The following is an 18,197-nucleotide window of genomic DNA, read 5'->3' as shown; positions in this document are numbered from 1 at the left end:
CTTTCAAACATTTAAGTGGCAGGGAGTAACACTTACTTGGCCATAATGATCCCCAAGGCTGTCTTGCATTGTTATATATTGGGTCACTGCTGTTGGATGAGTTAGAGAAAGTGATGAATTTATTAACACGGTTTCTATTGTTGGATGGACCCCTCCCTCCCACTTGGTTGGCATTTTGTTGTTGAAAAAAGGTTGGGTTTAGATAGGGATAGGTGGACTCTTCCTTGTAGTTAAGTATATATTTTATTAACTTCCATATCTTTTTGTCCAAGGTAAATGTTTTAAATTTTTCCATTTCGTCCTCTATATTTTCCAATAGTATTTTTATGTCTGGAATAGCAGATTCATCATTATTTTTTTTCTCTAAAGTATCTAGTCCCGGAAGTTGTGCTTTCCTGTTGTAGAAGAGGGGCAGAACCACAAATGGTAGCTTCTGTTTTAACTGCACATCAGTAAGTGCAGGCTTTGACTGCACACCATTGAGTGTTACATCTGATAAGGTGTCAAGGGCAGGAAGTAGGCAGACGCGAATAACACGTCCTGTGAGACTATGAAGAAACAAGTGACATATCTATCTCTTTGCTGAGCCAAGTCTCATGGAGTGCAATGGCAGCAGTCACTGAACAAGTACAAAACCCACTCTGAGTTGTACATACGAGACCATATTTCAACGAGCACAGTGACACACCAAGTATTAGACCTTACTCTTCCAGATAGCGGATATGACACTCACACAGGCAGGAAAACCATGTGCCTTCTTACATATAATAATACATTTATTGTGAAGTAGTTCAAATTTGAACTTGATACAAATACATAAAATAACTTAATACAAACCTATTACAATCAATACATTAAATATGAGAATATAAAAGGATTGAATAAAATTATACATGTATGCAAAATCAGACACCTTACAGTACAAGGATAATACAGTGCAATGCAGAGGTAGAATATAGAAGTTAAGTGTGGCACGCTCCATACATACCATATGCAACTCTACACACAGGATGCCTGACACGGAAGGACACATACAACTAAGTACCAGGAATCGATCATAATAATCCGACCTCAAACTTCCGTCTTTGAACATAAGGACTGATTACTAAGGTTCCAGAGGAGCCCCGCACGATTCCACTAATGCCGGATGGTTGGGTAATAAACTTTTGACTTTAACCCATACCCTGTATAGTGCCAGCTGAGTCCTAATTGAATCTTACATATAAGGCCCAAGCAGAAAGAGGGGAGGAAGTGGACTTGCCCATCAGTAGGCAGACTCACCAAACCATTGAGGGCAGCAGGGCTGGGTAAGAGTCCAGAGCAGAGAAGTCCTGAGCAGCAGCAGGAAGGAGACAGCCGGGCCCAGGGTGGGGACCGGCTGGGTGCATTGGGACTGATGGTGGCAATCTTGTTCATTGGTGTGATGTTATATTTGTTTTTGCTCATGTGATGAGAATAAGAACCCTTAGAAGGGAGGGTGTCTTATTAAATATATTAACATAACTCCTGTGCCAAGTGTATATATAATTCAGAGTAATGTGTGAAAGTGGTTTGTCTTTGAATCTAAGAACTTCACAATTCCTGGCTGTATATAGTTAAACGTGTTGATAAGCACACAAACCTAGCCAGGCCTGTCTGTTTGCGCTGAGACAAGCCTAGGGTGAATGTTGACATGCAATGACTAATGACCACGTGTCTATTTCCTCTGCCTCTAAAGAGGTGGAGACAAGAGGCTCGGTCACACCTAAGCATAGGCATTAATGTCAGAAGCGCCACGGCAGTACGGTCTGGCGGTGAGATTGCAGCAACCTGGGCTCATGGGCATGGTCATTCCTCATTGTCACGATGCTGGATTAATGTGTTGATGTCCGCTTCTAGGTTTTGTGTCAGCGTGATGGGTAAGGGATAACAAACAACTCTTACTATGGCATCACGAAGACTGAGGATTGTATCAAAGATAGTTTCCGGATGGAGGTTTCAAAACAAAGCCTGAGAGTGCTCTGGCATGTCTTCCTTATACGGTGGCCATTTCGGAATGCTCGGGAAGACATTTTGAGGGTGGAGTGGGGGGAAGCACAAGAAAAAAATCAAGGCAGCAGGAACATACTGTAGTACTCTGAAAGGGTCACAGGTCAGCCCACAGGAGCAAAAAGGCACAGCCAGCTGGCATTGAAACAGTCCTTTGGAGACAACAATCGCTGGAGGCGAGCCTAGGTGTCCTATGATGAAGCGAAGCAGCTAGCAGCAACTCGAGTTTTCAGGTCAGCCAAGTATTTGGAAAACCCCAACTTTTTGACGGTAGGGCCACAGGGATGTTACCATTGCACAGCAACTAGAGGCTAGGAAGAGTCCAGCAAGGACAGCCAATCCAGCTAGCAAAGATGACTGTAAGAAGCAAACTAAGAGCCCTGAAAGGGATTCCACCAACAATGTGAAGCATGACATAAAGGACCTAGACCCGAGCCAGTATGGGCACACCTGTATCCTCCACAGCAGCAGTCTTTAGATGAGTTTAAGAATGGTGCTTAGGAATGTGCATCGTCTTTAACTGATAAGCATATGCACTCAGTTGGTAGCCTAAACCAGTCCACCAATCACACTATACACATCCTACAGTTGCGACAGTCGGCCAATCAGGCTCACCTCCAAAAAGTAACTACACACAGACACTCCCAAACTTGAGGTAGTCATCGGGATTGGGCTGTCTGAGGGACTTTAAACCAGTTTGCACTAGTCTAAACCAAGGGAGGCTTTGTTAGCTCGGAGTCATCAACATCAGCACAGCAGCCATTTTGGCTATGCCTCACAGTCCACATGGAAAAGGAAGGTTGTAATGGCAGTGGGTTGGACTTACAAAATGCATAAATTACTCCATGGCTACCACATAGGTGCATTGGCTTAGTACAGTATAAAGGGGTATACGCATGGGGTAGCCAAATCTAAAGTACAGCTTCCACCAGCATACACCCCAACACATATTCAGGGCGATTGAATAACCCAGGGACCAAAAAGAGGTGCTAAATGAGCGCATCTGCAATGGGGGCCATGTGAGCTAATAAGGGCATCCCTTCAGAAAAGGGGTTGCAGTGACTAGTCAGTCTTTAGACCGTTTTTCTTTCTTACATAGACCATCAAGCAAACGCCACCTAGAGAAGACTGCATACTCTGCCCAGAAGCAGGAATTCCCTGAGAGCAGCTAAGCACATGAGGGTGGCCGTTGGGGATGTAGGGTGCTAATTTATTTATTTGTATATTTATAAAGCGCACCGAACCCGGGGGCATCTAGGCGCTGGTTTACATAACAGTAATGGTTGCAAATGATTACGATCATAGGTGGTACGTTAGTTTACATGGATTATTGGTTAGAGGTGGTCATAGACCTATACAGACAGAAGTAGTACATACAAGCATAGTGGTGCATAAATGTGCATTTTTGGCCTGTGTCGGAGATGGCAAGTGTTTGTAGATATGTGCATGTTCAATTTACTTCTGTTGGTCCATGGTGAAGAACTGGGTTTTGAGGCACTTGTGAAAGGACCAGAGGGAGTCATTGGCTTTAAGAGCTGGTGGCAAGGCGTTCCAGTGTTTAGCAGCAATCACTGGGAAGCTGCTGCCCATGGCCTTCTGACGCCTATATTTGGGAATGGTGAGTAGGCAGCCCGCTTAGATCTGGTGGTATGGACCTTTGACATTTTTCTGGACAAGTAAGGCGGGGCAGTGTTTGAGAGACATTTGTGGGTCAGGGACAGCGTTTTGAACATGATCCGTTAGTTTTCCGGGAGCCAGTGGATATTTCGTCTAGCTGTGGAAATGGGGTCTTTTTTACAGATGTTTAGCGTGGCTCTTACAGCGTTATTCTGAATGACCTGTAACTGTTTTATATTGCGGGAGTTGGAGCATGCAAAGAGTAAATTGCAGTAGTCAATCCTGGATAGTGTAAGAGCTCTGGCAAGAGTGGTGCAGCTGTTAGTGGTCAGGAAAGGCCTGCAGGCATTGATCAATTTCGAGGTGTAAGCTGCTGCAGAAGCAATGGTGTTTACCTGTCCTGTTTAGTGATAACGTGGAGTCTAGATATACTCCCAGGGTTTTTACCTTTTTAGCGATGGTAATGATGATACCGTCGATAATGAAGGATTTGTAGGAGTCGTTGAGTTTAAGGCGAGATTGTGTCAATAAGGAGTAGTTCCGTTTTCTCATTGTTTAATCAAAGTCCATATTCTACCATCCAAGCTTGAATTGTTTGGTACATTTCACTTAGTACGTGGGAGTCGGCGTCCTAGATGTCAGAGATGGGTAGGAGGATTTGGGTGTCATCTGCATAGTTAGTATAGGTAACACCAAGGTCATCTAGGAGGTCAAAGAGGAGTTCTTGTCAGTGAGACACATGAGCCTTGTGGCACTCCGCAGGTGACTGGTGCTGGGAGGTGGGGGGTGTTGTCGCCGAGGTGGAGAACATTCATAGTGCGGTTAGAGAAGGACTCTATCCAGGCTATGGCTTTAGGTGAGAAGTTTTTTTCTGAGGAGAGGTGTTGGCAGAGGATTTTGACCAAGTCAAAGGCTGATGAGAGGTCGAGTAGGAGGAGGATGGCCAGGTTACCCTTGTCTTTGATTTCATCCATTTGGATTTTTAGGTCTAAGAGGGCTGATTCCGTTCAATGTCCGGGGATGAAGCCGGATTGGCGCAGGCCGAGAAGGTTGTGAGTTTTCAGGTGGTTTTGTATTTGCAGATATGCTGTTCTGTCAAGTATCTTAAGGAGGAATGGTACGGTCGTGATAGGGCGATAGTGGTAACATTGGCAACTAATGTAGGCTTTTTTGAGGAGGCGGAGTACCCAGACGTCTTTTAGATTCTCTGAGACGTTGCCAGTTGAGAATGAGAAGGCGTTATTGATAAGCGCTGTGATGAAGGAGGCAAGCTCTTCGGCTTCGGCACACTCTTTTATAAGCGAGGCCCGACCTATTTCTCCTTGGCATCTGGATGGTTGTAAGCCTTCGATAATTTTGGTAGTTGGTGCTCTACAGGCTGGTTAGATGACAGAAGTTTCTTTTTTTTCTGTTGCTGTGATTTTGGTTTGCAGAAGGGAGATTTTGTCGGAGTGCGTTTTGGATCTTCCTGCATCAGAGGGAGGTCTTTAATGCAGTTATCTGGCAAGGGAGCTGGTGTTTCAAGTTCATGTAAGATTGCAAAGAGCTCTCTTGTGCCTGGATTTGCTTTTTATATTTTTTATTGTAAGTAGTGCTTTTGGTATGAACAATGGCCTGTTTGTATTTTTTGGATATGTCTGTGAAGTGCTGTTTGTTCGCGTCGGAGAGTATTTTTTATTAGGCAGTCTCCGCTGCTCGTTTAGTGAATCACAATACTTTGAGCTCAGGAGTGTACCAGGAATTCAGGTGGGCTCTTGGTTTAAGTTTACAGTTGCTCAAAGGTGCTATCTTGTTAATGGCTTCTGGGATAGTTTGGTTATAAAGCTCGACCGTGGAGGTAGGGTCATTGTTTGCGTGTGAGTGGGCTGTTAGTGGTATCAGCAGGGGGGGAGTAGATCGACTGACGTAATGTTGCGTGAGTTTCTCGCGAAGGAAGCCGGCGCTGGTTGGGTAAAGGCAATCGACTGTACTGACTCAGTGATAGTGAAGGTGATGACATTATGGTCTGACCAGGGGCAGGGAGTAATTGATTGGTACTTTATTTATATCGCGCTCATAGACAAGTGTTTCAGAGCGCAACCAGGCAACGGGAGGGCAACCGGGGATAACAAAAAATAAACAGCAATCTTACTAGGCCCAGTGACATTAAGAGTACGCACGTGCATAATGAAGGGAAAAAGGGGAGAAAGTGCATAGAAGCGGGGAGAAGTGGAAAGTGCAAACACAGGAGAGAACATAATAAATAATAAGTAAAAACAAATAGATATATATGGCGATAAACAATGGTAGTGCAGACAGCAAGTGGCAAAGTGCAGGGTTGGTCAGATAGGGTGCATCTGATAATTGCAGAAGAAAAGAGTGGGGGACTGTATGGGTACAGACGCAGACCCCAGTGCAGGGGGTGGCCCAGAGGCAGTGCAGGAGGGAGGCAGAGTGAGCAGGTACCTGGGCCTGGAGAACAGAGAGTGGCCAGGTGCATTGTGCCGAGAGAGAAAGCAGGTCAGCAGGGGAGAAAAGGGGTGAAGGCAGAAGCGAAGAGGAAGGTCTTGAGCTGCTTCCGGAACCGGAGATGGTTCTCAAGTTTAAGGGTGGCAGGGAGGCTGTTCCAAAGGGAGGCCCCAGCCGAAGACCAAGATCTACCCTACCCCCCCCAGCTTGTTTCTTAGAAAAGCGACTGACCATGAGGGAATTAAAAGAGGAGCGAAAGGCTCGAGAGGAGAGGTCTTTACGGAGGGATAGCTGGAGGTATTTTGGACCTAGCCCCCAGAAAGCCGTGTGGACAATGCTGACGGTTTTAAATGTAATCCTTGCGTCCACTGGGAGCCAATCAAGGGATTTTCAGAGCTGGAGAGATAGGATCCCAGGGCTTGCGGCCAGGGACAAGTCTCACTGTTTTGGATTAGTTGTATAGGGCAGAGAGTAGAGGCAGGTAGATTTAGAAAGTGGCTGTTACAGTAGTTTCAACCTAGAGAAAACCAGAGTTTGAGAGACAGTGAGCTTCTGGGGGAAGGAGAGGAAAGGCAGAGTACCTCCTAAGGAGATGCAGTAAGACGTTTGACTTTTTAGAGACATCAGAGATGTGTGCAGAGAAGGAAAGTGTGTAGTCCAAGATAACCCCGAGGTGGTTAGCCTCACAGGTAGGGGTAGGAGGAGGGCCAAGGGAGGCCGGCCAGAGAGTGAGGGGAAAGGATGGTGAGGGTGTACCAATGAGGAGGATCTCACTCTTGTTGGCGTTTAGAGAAAGGTCGTTTGCGGCACACCAATTTTGAATGGCGATTAGGCAATCGGAGATGAGGTAGGGAGGGGATGTGGCAGAAGGAAGCCTGAAAATGAGTTGGGTGTCATCAGCGTAACACTGGAAATGTTTGCAGAAAACGGAAATGCAGAAGGCAAGGGTTGCCAGGTATTGGTTGAAAAGCCAAGGCGAGAAGTTAGACCCCTGGGGAACACCACTGGTAGAGAGGGAAATAGATGATAGGAAAGACCCAAGTTGTATCTGGGAGGGGGGACGATCAGAGGAAAGAGGTCAGCCAGGCCAGAGCCTAATCAGTGATCCCCAAGTTGTCACATAGACGATTGAGCAGGGTGGTATGGTTGACCATGTCAAAGACCGAGGAGAGAGAGAGTAAGATGAGGACAGAGGGGAATGTTAGTCGAGGTTGGAGAGCAGGTCTTCACGGGTTGTCAGGAGAGCAGTTTCCGTGCTTCCAGCAGCTCTGAAGCCAGATTGGTGGTCATCAAGAGAGCCAACAGAATCGGAGTGAAGGTTAAGCTGAGAGATGGCCTGCTTTTCCAGGAGCTTACCCAAAAAGGGAGTAATGGAAATCGGGCGATAGTTAGCCGGGCAAGAAGGATCAGCTGTGGGTTTCTTGAGGAGAGGATGCACAAGGGAGCACTTCAGAGGTCAGGGGAAAGATCCAGTGGCAAAGGAGAGGTTGCAGAAATCGGCAAGGGCCGGAGCAACGTTATCGATGTGGTACTTAATGGTTTTCGAGGAACAGGGATGGACCGGTTTCGATGAGGCTGTCATAGATCGGACTTGTCTAGCGACCTCATCAGGGGAGAAAAGGGGAAAGGAGGAGAAAGAGGGTCGGGGGTAGCAGAAAGAGGGTTATTAAGCAGAGAAGGAGATGGGAGAGGAGGGGGAGCGGAGGAAAGGGTGGACAAGATGTCCTGGGTTTTAGAAATAAAGTGAGAGGCCAAAGTCATTACAAAGAGCTTGGGAGGCGAGAGGAGGAGTGGAGGCTGCCGCAGGGTTGGCCAGCTCCTTGCAGATTTTAAATAGTTTGGCTGAGTTATTAGTTGCCGCAGAGACACAGGCTTGAATGTGGACTCTTCTTGGTGCGGACAGAGAGTCAGTATTGCCTTTGGAGCAGGCGGCAGGCCAGTTTATCAGATGATGAGCACGAGCCCCTCCCTTTCCTCTCGGCTGCCCTACACTTATGTTTAAGTGTAGCTAGTTTGGAGTCATACCAAGAATTGCACTTGGCTTTGGACTTCAAGCAGATCCTCATTACAGGGGCAAGAGCATCAAATGTAGCAGAAATAGAGTAGTAGAGCAGAGACAGGGCTGTGTCATGGTGTGAGTCAGCCTTGGGTGGAGTAGGGGGTGGGGGGGAGAAGGTGGCAGAGAAAGCCTCGACTGACACACGCTTCATGGGCCTAATGTCCGAGAAGGTGGGTGGCAATCATGGGGAAGGCTTGTCTTGAGGGGAGGAGATAGAAAGATGAGAGGAGGCAATGATCACTCCAGGAGAGAGGAGTAGAGGGGGGAGGCTAGAGGAGATCAAGACATCCAGTGTATGACCAGCAGAGTGAGTCGGGCCGGAGGGGAGGATAGAGAGGGAGAGCGAATCACAAAGGTTGCGAAAGAGCACAGGTGAGGAGCAGGGAGAATCCAGATGGATATTGAGGTCCCCAAGGAGGAAGAGTTCAGTGGTTGCGGCCAGGAGGGAGAGGAGAGGTCAGCCCACTCAGAGATAAACAAGGTGATTGGACAAGGGGGCCGGTAGAGAGTAGCAACAGTGAGAGAGTGGCTAGGAGAGAGAGAAAGCCTGCAGAGAAGGCATTCGAAAGAGGAGTAAATCTGAGGAGTGATGATCGATGCAGGAACACTCAGGGAAGATCAGGTCTACATCCCCTCCGGGCCAGGTGGATCGTGGGGCCGAGAAGATTTTGTAGCCTTCAGGGAGGAGAGTGCCAAAACTCATCACAGAGCTGCCCATGAACAATGTCTTGGTAAGACCGAGAACATCAAGGTCAAGTTCTTCCAGGAGGAGGCAGATGTCAGAGGAGAGCGAGCATTGAGAGTGGCAAGATGAAGAAGGTTGCCAGCTTTAAGGACCTTCCGGGGAGAGGTACATATCAGAGGTACGCCCTGCAGAGGTGTGGAAGGGGCAGAGGAGGAAGGAGAAGACTGCAAGGTAGCCGAGGGAGGAGAGTATGAGACTGCTGGAGATGAGAGGAAGTTGATAAGGCGAGGGAACCGCCTATCAAAAAGTTGGAGATTAGCCTGAGTGCCTGGCACCATGACAGTGCCATTTTGGTAGGTATTAATTAGTGTTGTCTGGTATATTGGTGTAGCAATTGAAATCTGCTAACCAATCTAGTGTGCAGCTTTTATCATTAGTGTGGCTTGATTTCTGATGGGAGAAGCCCAAGGCTTCAATGGTGTTAGCTAAGGTAAGTGCGTGGGGATCGGCAGCGTCATTAAGACCTAAGTTAACATTTCCCAGAAGAATGATTTTTGAAGAAGGTTTTGTGTTGGTTGAGAGAAGTTGTGCAATGCCTTCCTCAAAGGAAAGCAGTGGGCCAGGGGCTCTGTAAATTAAGTGGATCATAAGGGTAGCTATAGCCGATACAGGGATTTTGACTTGGAGCACTTCTCCTCCAAGGATATTGTGGTTGGAGCTTTCTCTAATGGGTAAGAGGTTTTGGCGATGAAATCTACTCCACCTCCTTTAGATGTCAGCCTGTCTTTCCTGAGGATAGTGGCCCCGTCTGGGATGGCCAATGAGAGGGAAATCCAACTAATGGATGCAGACAAGTGTCTGTGAATAATAGTACGAAGTGAAGGTTGTTGGATGTAATGAGGTCAGATAAGTTGAGGGCATGGGCAAGGAGGGATCTGGCATTGGTGAGCCCTCCCTTAAGGTGTGTTGTATCTCCTTTTGTGCCAACAGTAGAGGTAGGCTTGTTGGGAAGGTGTTCTGGGCTAGCAAGGGTAGGTGGTTTGGGTATCGCAGTGATATTGGCATGTACTGTGAGTTCTGTTTCTAGTGAGAGGGTGGTGTAGTTGTTTGCTGGGGTAATTGTCTTGCGGGTATCGCGAGAGCTGTCTGTGGCATCATCACAATCAAGGAAATTAGACTCTGAGATACCTATTGTTTCTGTGTTGTGTTTTCCGTTTGGGGAAGGGACGTTGTTGAGCACTTATGGTGCAGAGATACGTGGCTCTAGATCTGAGTTGCACATTCCTGCATGTGAGAGGGGTGTAGTTGTTTGTAGGTACAGTCGGCATATAGCTAGGCTAGATGTTAGTCTTCTGTTCTGGTTGTTGATGGAGCATGGTTTACTGAAGCTTGGTGCAGGCATGTGGGCTTGAGGTGGTGAAGGGCGGCAATGCCGTAGGCAGGAAAAGAGAAGGGGGGGATGTTATTTGAGTCAGGCAAAGTGTGTGGTATTTTTGAGGTAACAGTGCGACCGTAATTGGTGGTGGGATGCTACAGAGAGCCGGAAGGGGCGTCTGTTAGTTCATGTCAGCCAATTGTTTGACAGGGCCAGATAGGGGTAGAACAAGGCCTTATGTGTAGGCTTCTGGTGGGGGCAGCATTGCCTGCCGGTTCTCGGACAAATCTGGGTTGAGAGGATACCTTGAATTGACAGTCTGGTGGGTCTGGGCTCAGCGGTTGTAGGCTAGGTGTGAGGTTGCATCAGGAGCACAGTACCTGTGGTATCAAGGGCATCCAGATTCCCATAGTGCCATTATTGGCTGGCTGAGGAGTAAAGGCAGGGTTGGGTGCAGCAACTACTATTAATAGCCCTCAATGTTTGTAGTTAAATGGGGTGGTGTAGGGTCTGACATGCACAAAGCAAGAAAAATGTTCAATATTCATTTGAGGGCAACCTAAACTAGATTTTTGTTGCATGGCAATGGGCGCATATAGAACGAAAACGACAGCAAACATTGGGATGCCTAGGTTTTGTGGCAAGGTGCTGGGGTTCATAAGTCATGGAGTTGGTAGGGGGTATGTGCATAACTTTAGTGTCAGCAGGGGTAGAGTCGAGGGTGTGTGGGCCGCGGGAGGGATCCTGAGAAACCTTTAGGGTTGTTGTCTAGCAGAAAGGTAGCAAGGGAGCTGCTTCAGCATGCTCAGACAGGCTCAGTGAGGAGCCTTAGAAGAGGGCCTTGAAAGGTGGGCTGGCTAAAGTCTGCCGGCTTAGGGATTGTCTGGGATATCGGTTGAAGCAGCCAATCCACGCAGAATCGTGGAAAGAGAGGAGGCACTCTGGTGCCTACAGGACAACAACGGCAGCGGCCATGTTTGCCGGTGCTGGTATGGGTCCCTCCGGGCAAAAGGGGGGGGGGGCAGTATGCAGTGTAGTACAGGCTGCTATGTTGAAGGAAGATCACCCCTGGTGCATAAATACGTCGTTTGGCAAAGAGAGACTGCTTTTCAGTCAGCCGAACGCTCTGTAAATTGAATTAATGAACAAGGTATAGCCCACCAGGGATTACCTTGCAGACTGGTGTCTTCTACATGGCTCTTCTTTGCCTGGTGCCCTCGATGTGGAGCTGCTCCTGCAGCGCTGGAATGGAGGGGTGAATGCTTTTGGTGTGCGGGAGAGGGGGTACGTGATGGCCTGCAGGTGCACAGGGCAGCATATGGGCGCTTCAGGGTGTGAGACTTCTAATAGAGGACTGGACAGGTTAGGATAGGGAACAGAGGCATATGCCATTTGGAGGGGGGAGGGGTGTGAACGTGGCGTTGGTGGCTAAAATCCCCCAATCGCAGCAGAACCCTGCTCCAATTTATTTTGGAGTGCCCCCCAACTGGCAGGATAATCACATAGAATTGCAATGACAGGAGGCCTCAGTAGATGTTCCTCTAATCACAGAAATAGTGTAAAAACCAGGGAAGCTAACAAAAGTTTAGGGATCCTCAGGCTGCAAGATGAAATTCTGCCATTACTGGAGCGCGTAAACTTGTTTCTTTTGTGCATGTGGTAAGGACATATGTCTTATACTGCCTGTTTCATATGTTCGAAGTGTGTGTAAAACTAAATATTGTGTGGCTTCTTAATTACAGACAAATGTATGAGTTGCCTGCTGGAAGCCGCACTATCGTGCAATGAAGAACAAAAGCCATTTGATTTTACATTGCGGCCTGAAGTTGCTGTGTTTGTTGATTTGGCATTGGGATCCACAAAAGAACCAGCTAATAGCCTGTGGCTCAGCATGCAAGACTATGCTGTTAGTAAAGGTAATACGTTTTCTTTCTGTGAGCTTTTCTCATTACAAAGGTTCAGATTGAGCAATAAAAATGGTGGAGAGTTATGCTGTAAAATAATGTTAAGATTGATTAGATGTACCATATTATCTGTGGAGTATTCTTTGAGTGCCAGGGCGACACACACACACACACACACACACTGCTTTTGAATGTTCTTTTTAATGCATCTAGCAGTTTACTATGATAAATGTTTACATCTCTTTGCCAAATCCCATTTATTCAGTGTTTTAGCAACTTCAGACAAATATTCATGGTCGTCTATGCTCCTTGTGCCATTTAGTTTGTGTCCCGTGTTTCTTTTTGTTTAAAGTTGTTCGGAGAATGTATCATCATGGGCTGGTTTATTATTTTTTTAAATGCACGTTTGTTGGTTTTAACGCAATAATAAGCTTATGCATGCATCCCTTTCGGATCCAGTACTATACCCGACACCTGCCCCCAATATACTAGTGATCAGACTTGTCATGTCAGATAAAGTAGGTGAGGAGATGGGCGGCAAGTAGACTGAAAAAATGTGCAACTAGAATGCGGTTTACCATGGCTCTTGCTAAAAAGCCCATGGCTGGGGTGTGTGGTTGGAGTAGAGCAGTGGACATTGTAAGCGAGACCAAGATATAATGCACTAGAGCTGTAAGTCACACCACTCCTACACTATTAACAGATGGCGAATGGAAAGCTATGTCCTAATATGTCTGCTCCTTGTGCTCATGGTTGCTAAATACCTCCATATTCTTGTACAGAACCAGGCTTCTGGCTTGGTCCCTGACTCAGTGATGTGTGTCAGGCTCCCCCGTCAGTTCCTCCTCTTTATATGCTCCTATTCTGCATGTTGAAGGTTTTGTGAGTGCAGAATGGGGCACTGGGGCGTGCATGACATTGGTAACTTAAATTGAGGTATTTCATACATAACAGCTTGAAACGAGACCTGCCCCTTGGTTTTTAAAACATGCTTTTGCATCTTCTCCCTTCACTTTTTCCTTTGTTCTCTTCATCCCTCAAATTTTAAGATAGTGGGTATGCCCAACCCTGTTTCATCTCTAGTTTTTAAGACCAATATGCCTTTCAGCAGAGCCCATCGCACCCACCTTTAACCTCTTTTGAATTTGTAGAGTGAATGTGGAAAAGTAGCCACAGCGGCACTAAAGCCACCTAGAATCATATAGTAGAATGGGAATCGTAAATAAGTGAGAATGGTGGTGTCGAAAGCCATCAACCAAAATAGCTGCTTTTTTGACACTGGGCCAACAGTACCTAATAAATTACTAGACACGCCTATAGGAAAGCGAAAGTTAAGATTAGGGCAAATCATAAGAAGGGGACAGACTCAGGAATTACCTGTTAAATGTATTGTAATGATAACTAAATGAAAAAAGCCTCTGTCCCTGTTGCTGTGTGGGGTTTCCCTACCTATATAGTAAGCAAAAATACTCCTAAGCCATCAACAAAAAAAAAAGCAGTCTTCAGTCAGTAACCTATCTGCTATCTAGCCCTACCACTATATTCAAACAACATAAAATGAGCCCAGGGGATTGACTTCTCACTCGGGCTTTCTTGGGTCAATGTTCAGAGGATCGCTCTCTGGAGGTATTTTTCACAAACGGGTTAGGATAAACGGGGTGTTCACTCTCCTTTTAAAAATCTTCAGGAAAAGTTGAAACTCTCTTTAAATTAACTGTCTGTAGTCCTTTGTTTGGGAATGATTTCCTTATCCTTTTCTGACCACCTTAGCCACTTTCTCCTCCTTGGCTTTGTCTTGATCCATGTTAAGATGGAGTTCTGAACTCTGACCTGGTGGGCAGAGGTTCAGGAGACCAGCCTAGTTTCTTGGAACAGGGTAACCTTCTGACAAGCCAGACCAATCAAGGTAGCTTGGCGGAGGTCAAGACTAGGTCTCAGGAGGGGGTGAGGTTGACTGAAAGACCTTAATGAGCACACAGAGTAAAGGACACTTAAAAATCAGTCGGTCAGCTGTAGATATATTAAAAATACAAATACATTTATTTCATGGCCTTTGAGTTTCAACACACAAATGAAATCACAGTAATACTATGAAGCCAACACAATCCTATCTAAATACATATATACAAGACCAATGGGGTCTAAAGTGTCAATGCACGAAATGGTTCCACAACCTAAAAGGGGAAGAAAACGGGCAGTGCAATTGGTATTTAGTCCCTTATGCATCCAACATACTCCTAACTAAGAGGCAGTCCAATCCTTATGAAGAGTGGAGCCTAATGCTCAAATATACATGCAAGGCTAGCGCACGTGGTAGCTCAAATGGGCAAAACGGGGTCTCTTCAAAGGTCTGTAGCATCTCAGGAAGGTGGGTGAGGCGATGAAGAATAGGTTCCCACTATTCGAGGAGGGCCTCCACAGGAGGGCAGAGTCAATTCCAAGAGTTGGGAATAGTTCGCTAGTTTGCACTAGCAGTGGAAGGATAGGGCCCCCCAGGGGCCACTTGTGCGTAAAAATGGATGGAGGCGCTAGGGGCCACCCGTTAGGGTTGCGATTACTCACCGACCCCAGACGCTCTCCGGACCAAACTTCGGCAGTCGAGCCCACTTCGGTTGCAGGTTCAAGTGCGGCAATTTGGTGGCTCTGTGGCTCTGTGGCTTTCAGCGACGAAGATACAGCGATGATTCCCAAACGGGACCGTGGCAATTTCTCCGCTCTGGGTGGATGGATCAGGCCAGTTTCACTGCAGCAGGCTTCAGGGGCAAGAGGGGCACAAATGTAGCGCACCTGCAACGTTAGTCACCATGGCTGGGCGACACGGTAACCGCGTATACTACGGTTCCACTCACTTTACTCCAGACCTGGGCACGCCAAGTGTATGAAATTCGGTGTGAGAGTGCCGTGAACACAGAGCTAGCGATGTACCAAGTTTCGAGGGCCTCCTCGAAACGGCAGCGGTATTGGGGCAAAGAGTCTGCGTAAATTGGTCAGCCCACTGGTTGGCCCAGGGACACTTCCGAGAAGACTTGCAGGGTTTGATGAAGGTGCAGAGAAAAGTTGGTCCCATTTTTCCAATGGGTCGAAGCGTCTTCGCAGACCTTCTGTAACGACCAGATGCAGGGGGGTCCCACGGGACGACAGCGGGTTTAGGGTGCCAAACCTTCCAGCGGGTCACCAGCGGTTACTCGTCTCGGCTTCTTAGTTTCAGGATACTTGGATCCTATCCTTCGTTCAGTGAGAACTCCAGAGATTGACATGGTATGGTTGTTTGGCACCTTCTCTTATCCAGAATATCCCTCGCGCCAAAACAAATAGGACCCAATGCATTCACAGCACTCCAGACTCTCTAGCACCCAGGATGTGCATTGGGAACGGACATCCCAGCCCACATCCTGGAGGCATACACACAAGGCATGCAGAAGCCAGCGAAAGCTTGGCATTTCGCAGGAAAATGCATGCCCAAATAAGGACTGACCCGGGTGAAGGGGCAAGATGGCCAAATGACAGGACAAAGAACCTTGTGGCATGGCCATTTTGGAGCCAGGCCACCTATTAGTGCCAAACGCGATAATTGCGTTTTACCCGAGAGGAAAGGGTTAAAAAAAATCCTTGGAGAGTACCTAGGGCCTTTGGAAATGACTAATAGACCCAAGTGCACTGTACTGGAAGGTACATTGTACACTTGTTACATGTTGAAGAAAAGTTGCAACATTGGAAAGGACTAAGGGAAACAGTCTCCCAGTACTGACTGTCTTAAAAGTGAGCGAAAAGCCCAGAGTAGTGCACTGGTAAAGTCAGCCTATGGTGTTAAACATCAGCAAAATAGCCTTTTCCTATAGGAAAACCTTCGACACTTTAGTGTCCTATCCACGTCGTTTTGGGCTGCGCACGCACGCCCTACCAGGACGTAGCAGTATAAATGCCCCACCCCCGCGGCTCCTTCCAGATTTCAACCGTCTCCAAAGTGGGAACACCTCGGGTTTTTTCTACTTGGTTAGGTTACACTCTTCTCCTGATGTCAGGAAAAGCACTTTTCCGCCCGTGCGCTACGAGCGGCCTAAAGGTCTACGAGGGGGATGCGCATATGGACTGCATTTACTGTCTGCACCCTCACCACTCGGCTGACGACTGCGACATTTGTAAGGGCTTCTCCCAGAAAACCCTTAAGGATCAGAGTCGCAGACTTGTCGCATGGTTGAACGATGGAGCGGGGGCATACCCGCCTTCAGAGGTGGGCTCAACACGCAGCGTGGCCTCGGCATCGAAATCTTCAGGGGCCCCGCGCCGCTCATCGTCATCGGAGCCCCCGGTGAAGAAGCCTAGACCGGTGGTCAAGGAGTCATTGGAAGGCCGCTCCAAGGACTCGGCGTCGAAAGGTGCCTCTTCGTCCTCATCTTTGACGAGAAAAGATAAAGACAAATCCAAATCCTCCTCAGGCGATCGTCATGGATCGACCTCGAGTCGAGAAAAGGAAAAACGCAGGTCGCGTTCAGAGAAGGCGGGAGCAACGCATAAACCTGCACGACCACCACCACCACCACCACCACCACCGTCGTCGACGGTTGGGCGGTAGTCGACGACTTCTCTGCCATTGACGCAGTTAACATCTACCGCACCTGCATTGCAAACGTCGACGACGAAAGGAACAACTATGGCTTAGTCGACGGATATCCCTCAAAGGGCCTGGTGCCCAGAGGTCTACGACCCAGTTTTACTGGACACACTCCTACAGCAAGAGGCCTTGTCGGTGTCTTCGGGGGACGAGGTCGAAAGGGTAGCTTCGCCCGGCAGACCTGGGGTTGCAATTTACCAAGCCGGTCTCCGAAAGCTGTCCGGGTTCTACCCCCCTGCTGGATCCACAATCGATTCTATCGTTGCAAGTCTTATCCACGCTGCAATCTCTGCTACGGACACTGGACGATAGACTGCCTCGAACAACCCCGGCCGGGTTGGTCGTCGACCCGGGCCCGTCTCGCCGTCCTCCACCTGCAACCCCTGCCGCAGGGCCTCCGGAAGCAAGCCTCTCGGTTCCACGCCGCGAGGAAGGGGAGCTGTTGGATTCCGAATCAGGCAGCAGGGCGTCGTCAATAGTCTCACTTTCCCCCTTCAGGGATCCGACCTGGGAGTATGATATAGAGTTGGAAACGCCGAGGAGCCCGGCCCAGCCGTCTCCTCCAGACGATATCGGGTCATTCCATAACATGATGGCTAAAGCCTGCAAGGAATTTGGGCTGGCACAAGAAGAGGAAAAGAAATATTGCTTTCTTTTCGACCACATGGGTCAAAGGAGAAAGTCAGTGTTTTCAGTGCCCATCCTAGAACACGTGTGGAAGGAAGGTCTGCAGACCATGCGTCACCCTTTCTCAGAGCCAGCGGTTAAAGGTCGTCTGGAAAAGAAATTCAAGGCCGCGGACTCTACTCCCAAGTGCCTTTCCTCACAGCCGACACCTGACTCTGTGGTATCGGCGGCGGCGAGAAAGGCCAGGGCTCAACACAAGTGTACGACCCCCCCCGCCCCCTCGGAAAAGTGATGCTAGACTCCAAGATGCGTTCGGCAAGAAGGTCCTGATGGTAGGTGCTACCACGGTTAAGGCGGCCAATTCTCTTGCCATAGTCGCTAGATACGACAGGGAAATGTGCACCGGCTGGCACCCATACTCGATCACCTTCCGGATGAACATCGAAAAGCGGCTATGCTACTAGTCAGGGAAGGTGAGGAAGCTTCAAATCATGCAATTAACATCGCAGTAGATCTTGCAGAGTCGGGTTTCAAGCAGGTGAACAACGGTGTGGTCCTCCGACGGCAGGCGTGGCTGAAATGCACCAACTTCCGACCCGAGGTGCAGTACAAGGTACTGGATATGCCTTTCGAAGGGGACCTCCTTTTTGGCGAGAAGGTCGACGAAGCCCTGAAAGGCATGAAGGAGGACTCGGACACTGCACGTTCTTTGGGAGCTCTCCAGAGTGGTCGGGGTACCCCGTCTTTTCGTCCCTTCAGAGGAGCTTCGGGGAACTCCAGATTCTCTTCCAGGGACCGTTCCTTCGGTAGATCAACATATTCCTCTCAAGGATACAGACGAG

At 48.2% G+C, this 18,197-nt stretch overlaps 1 protein-coding gene across 10 annotated transcripts in view; it reads left to right on the top strand.

Moving 5' to 3' along the window:
- The window catches only part of HERC1 (HECT and RLD domain containing E3 ubiquitin protein ligase family member 1), a 3,379,312-nt gene that overhangs the window by 665,148 nt on the left and 2,695,967 nt on the right, over positions 1-18,197 (top strand). For all 10 annotated transcript variants that reach the window (XM_069624399.1, XM_069624403.1, XM_069624396.1 and 7 more), the window contains exon 19: positions 11,955-12,128. In XM_069624399.1, coding sequence (XP_069480500.1) covers positions 11,955-12,128 — 174 coding nt within the window. The remainder of the gene's footprint in view (positions 1-11,954; positions 12,129-18,197) is intronic.

This window comes from Ambystoma mexicanum, chromosome 11, assembly GCF_040938575.1.
Source record: "Ambystoma mexicanum isolate Mex_15411 chromosome 11, UKY_AmexF1_1, whole genome shotgun sequence".
In the NCBI taxonomy this organism is placed as follows: Eukaryota; Metazoa; Chordata; class Amphibia; order Caudata; family Ambystomatidae; genus Ambystoma; species Ambystoma mexicanum.
This window is presented reverse-complemented; position numbering and strand designations above follow the sequence as displayed.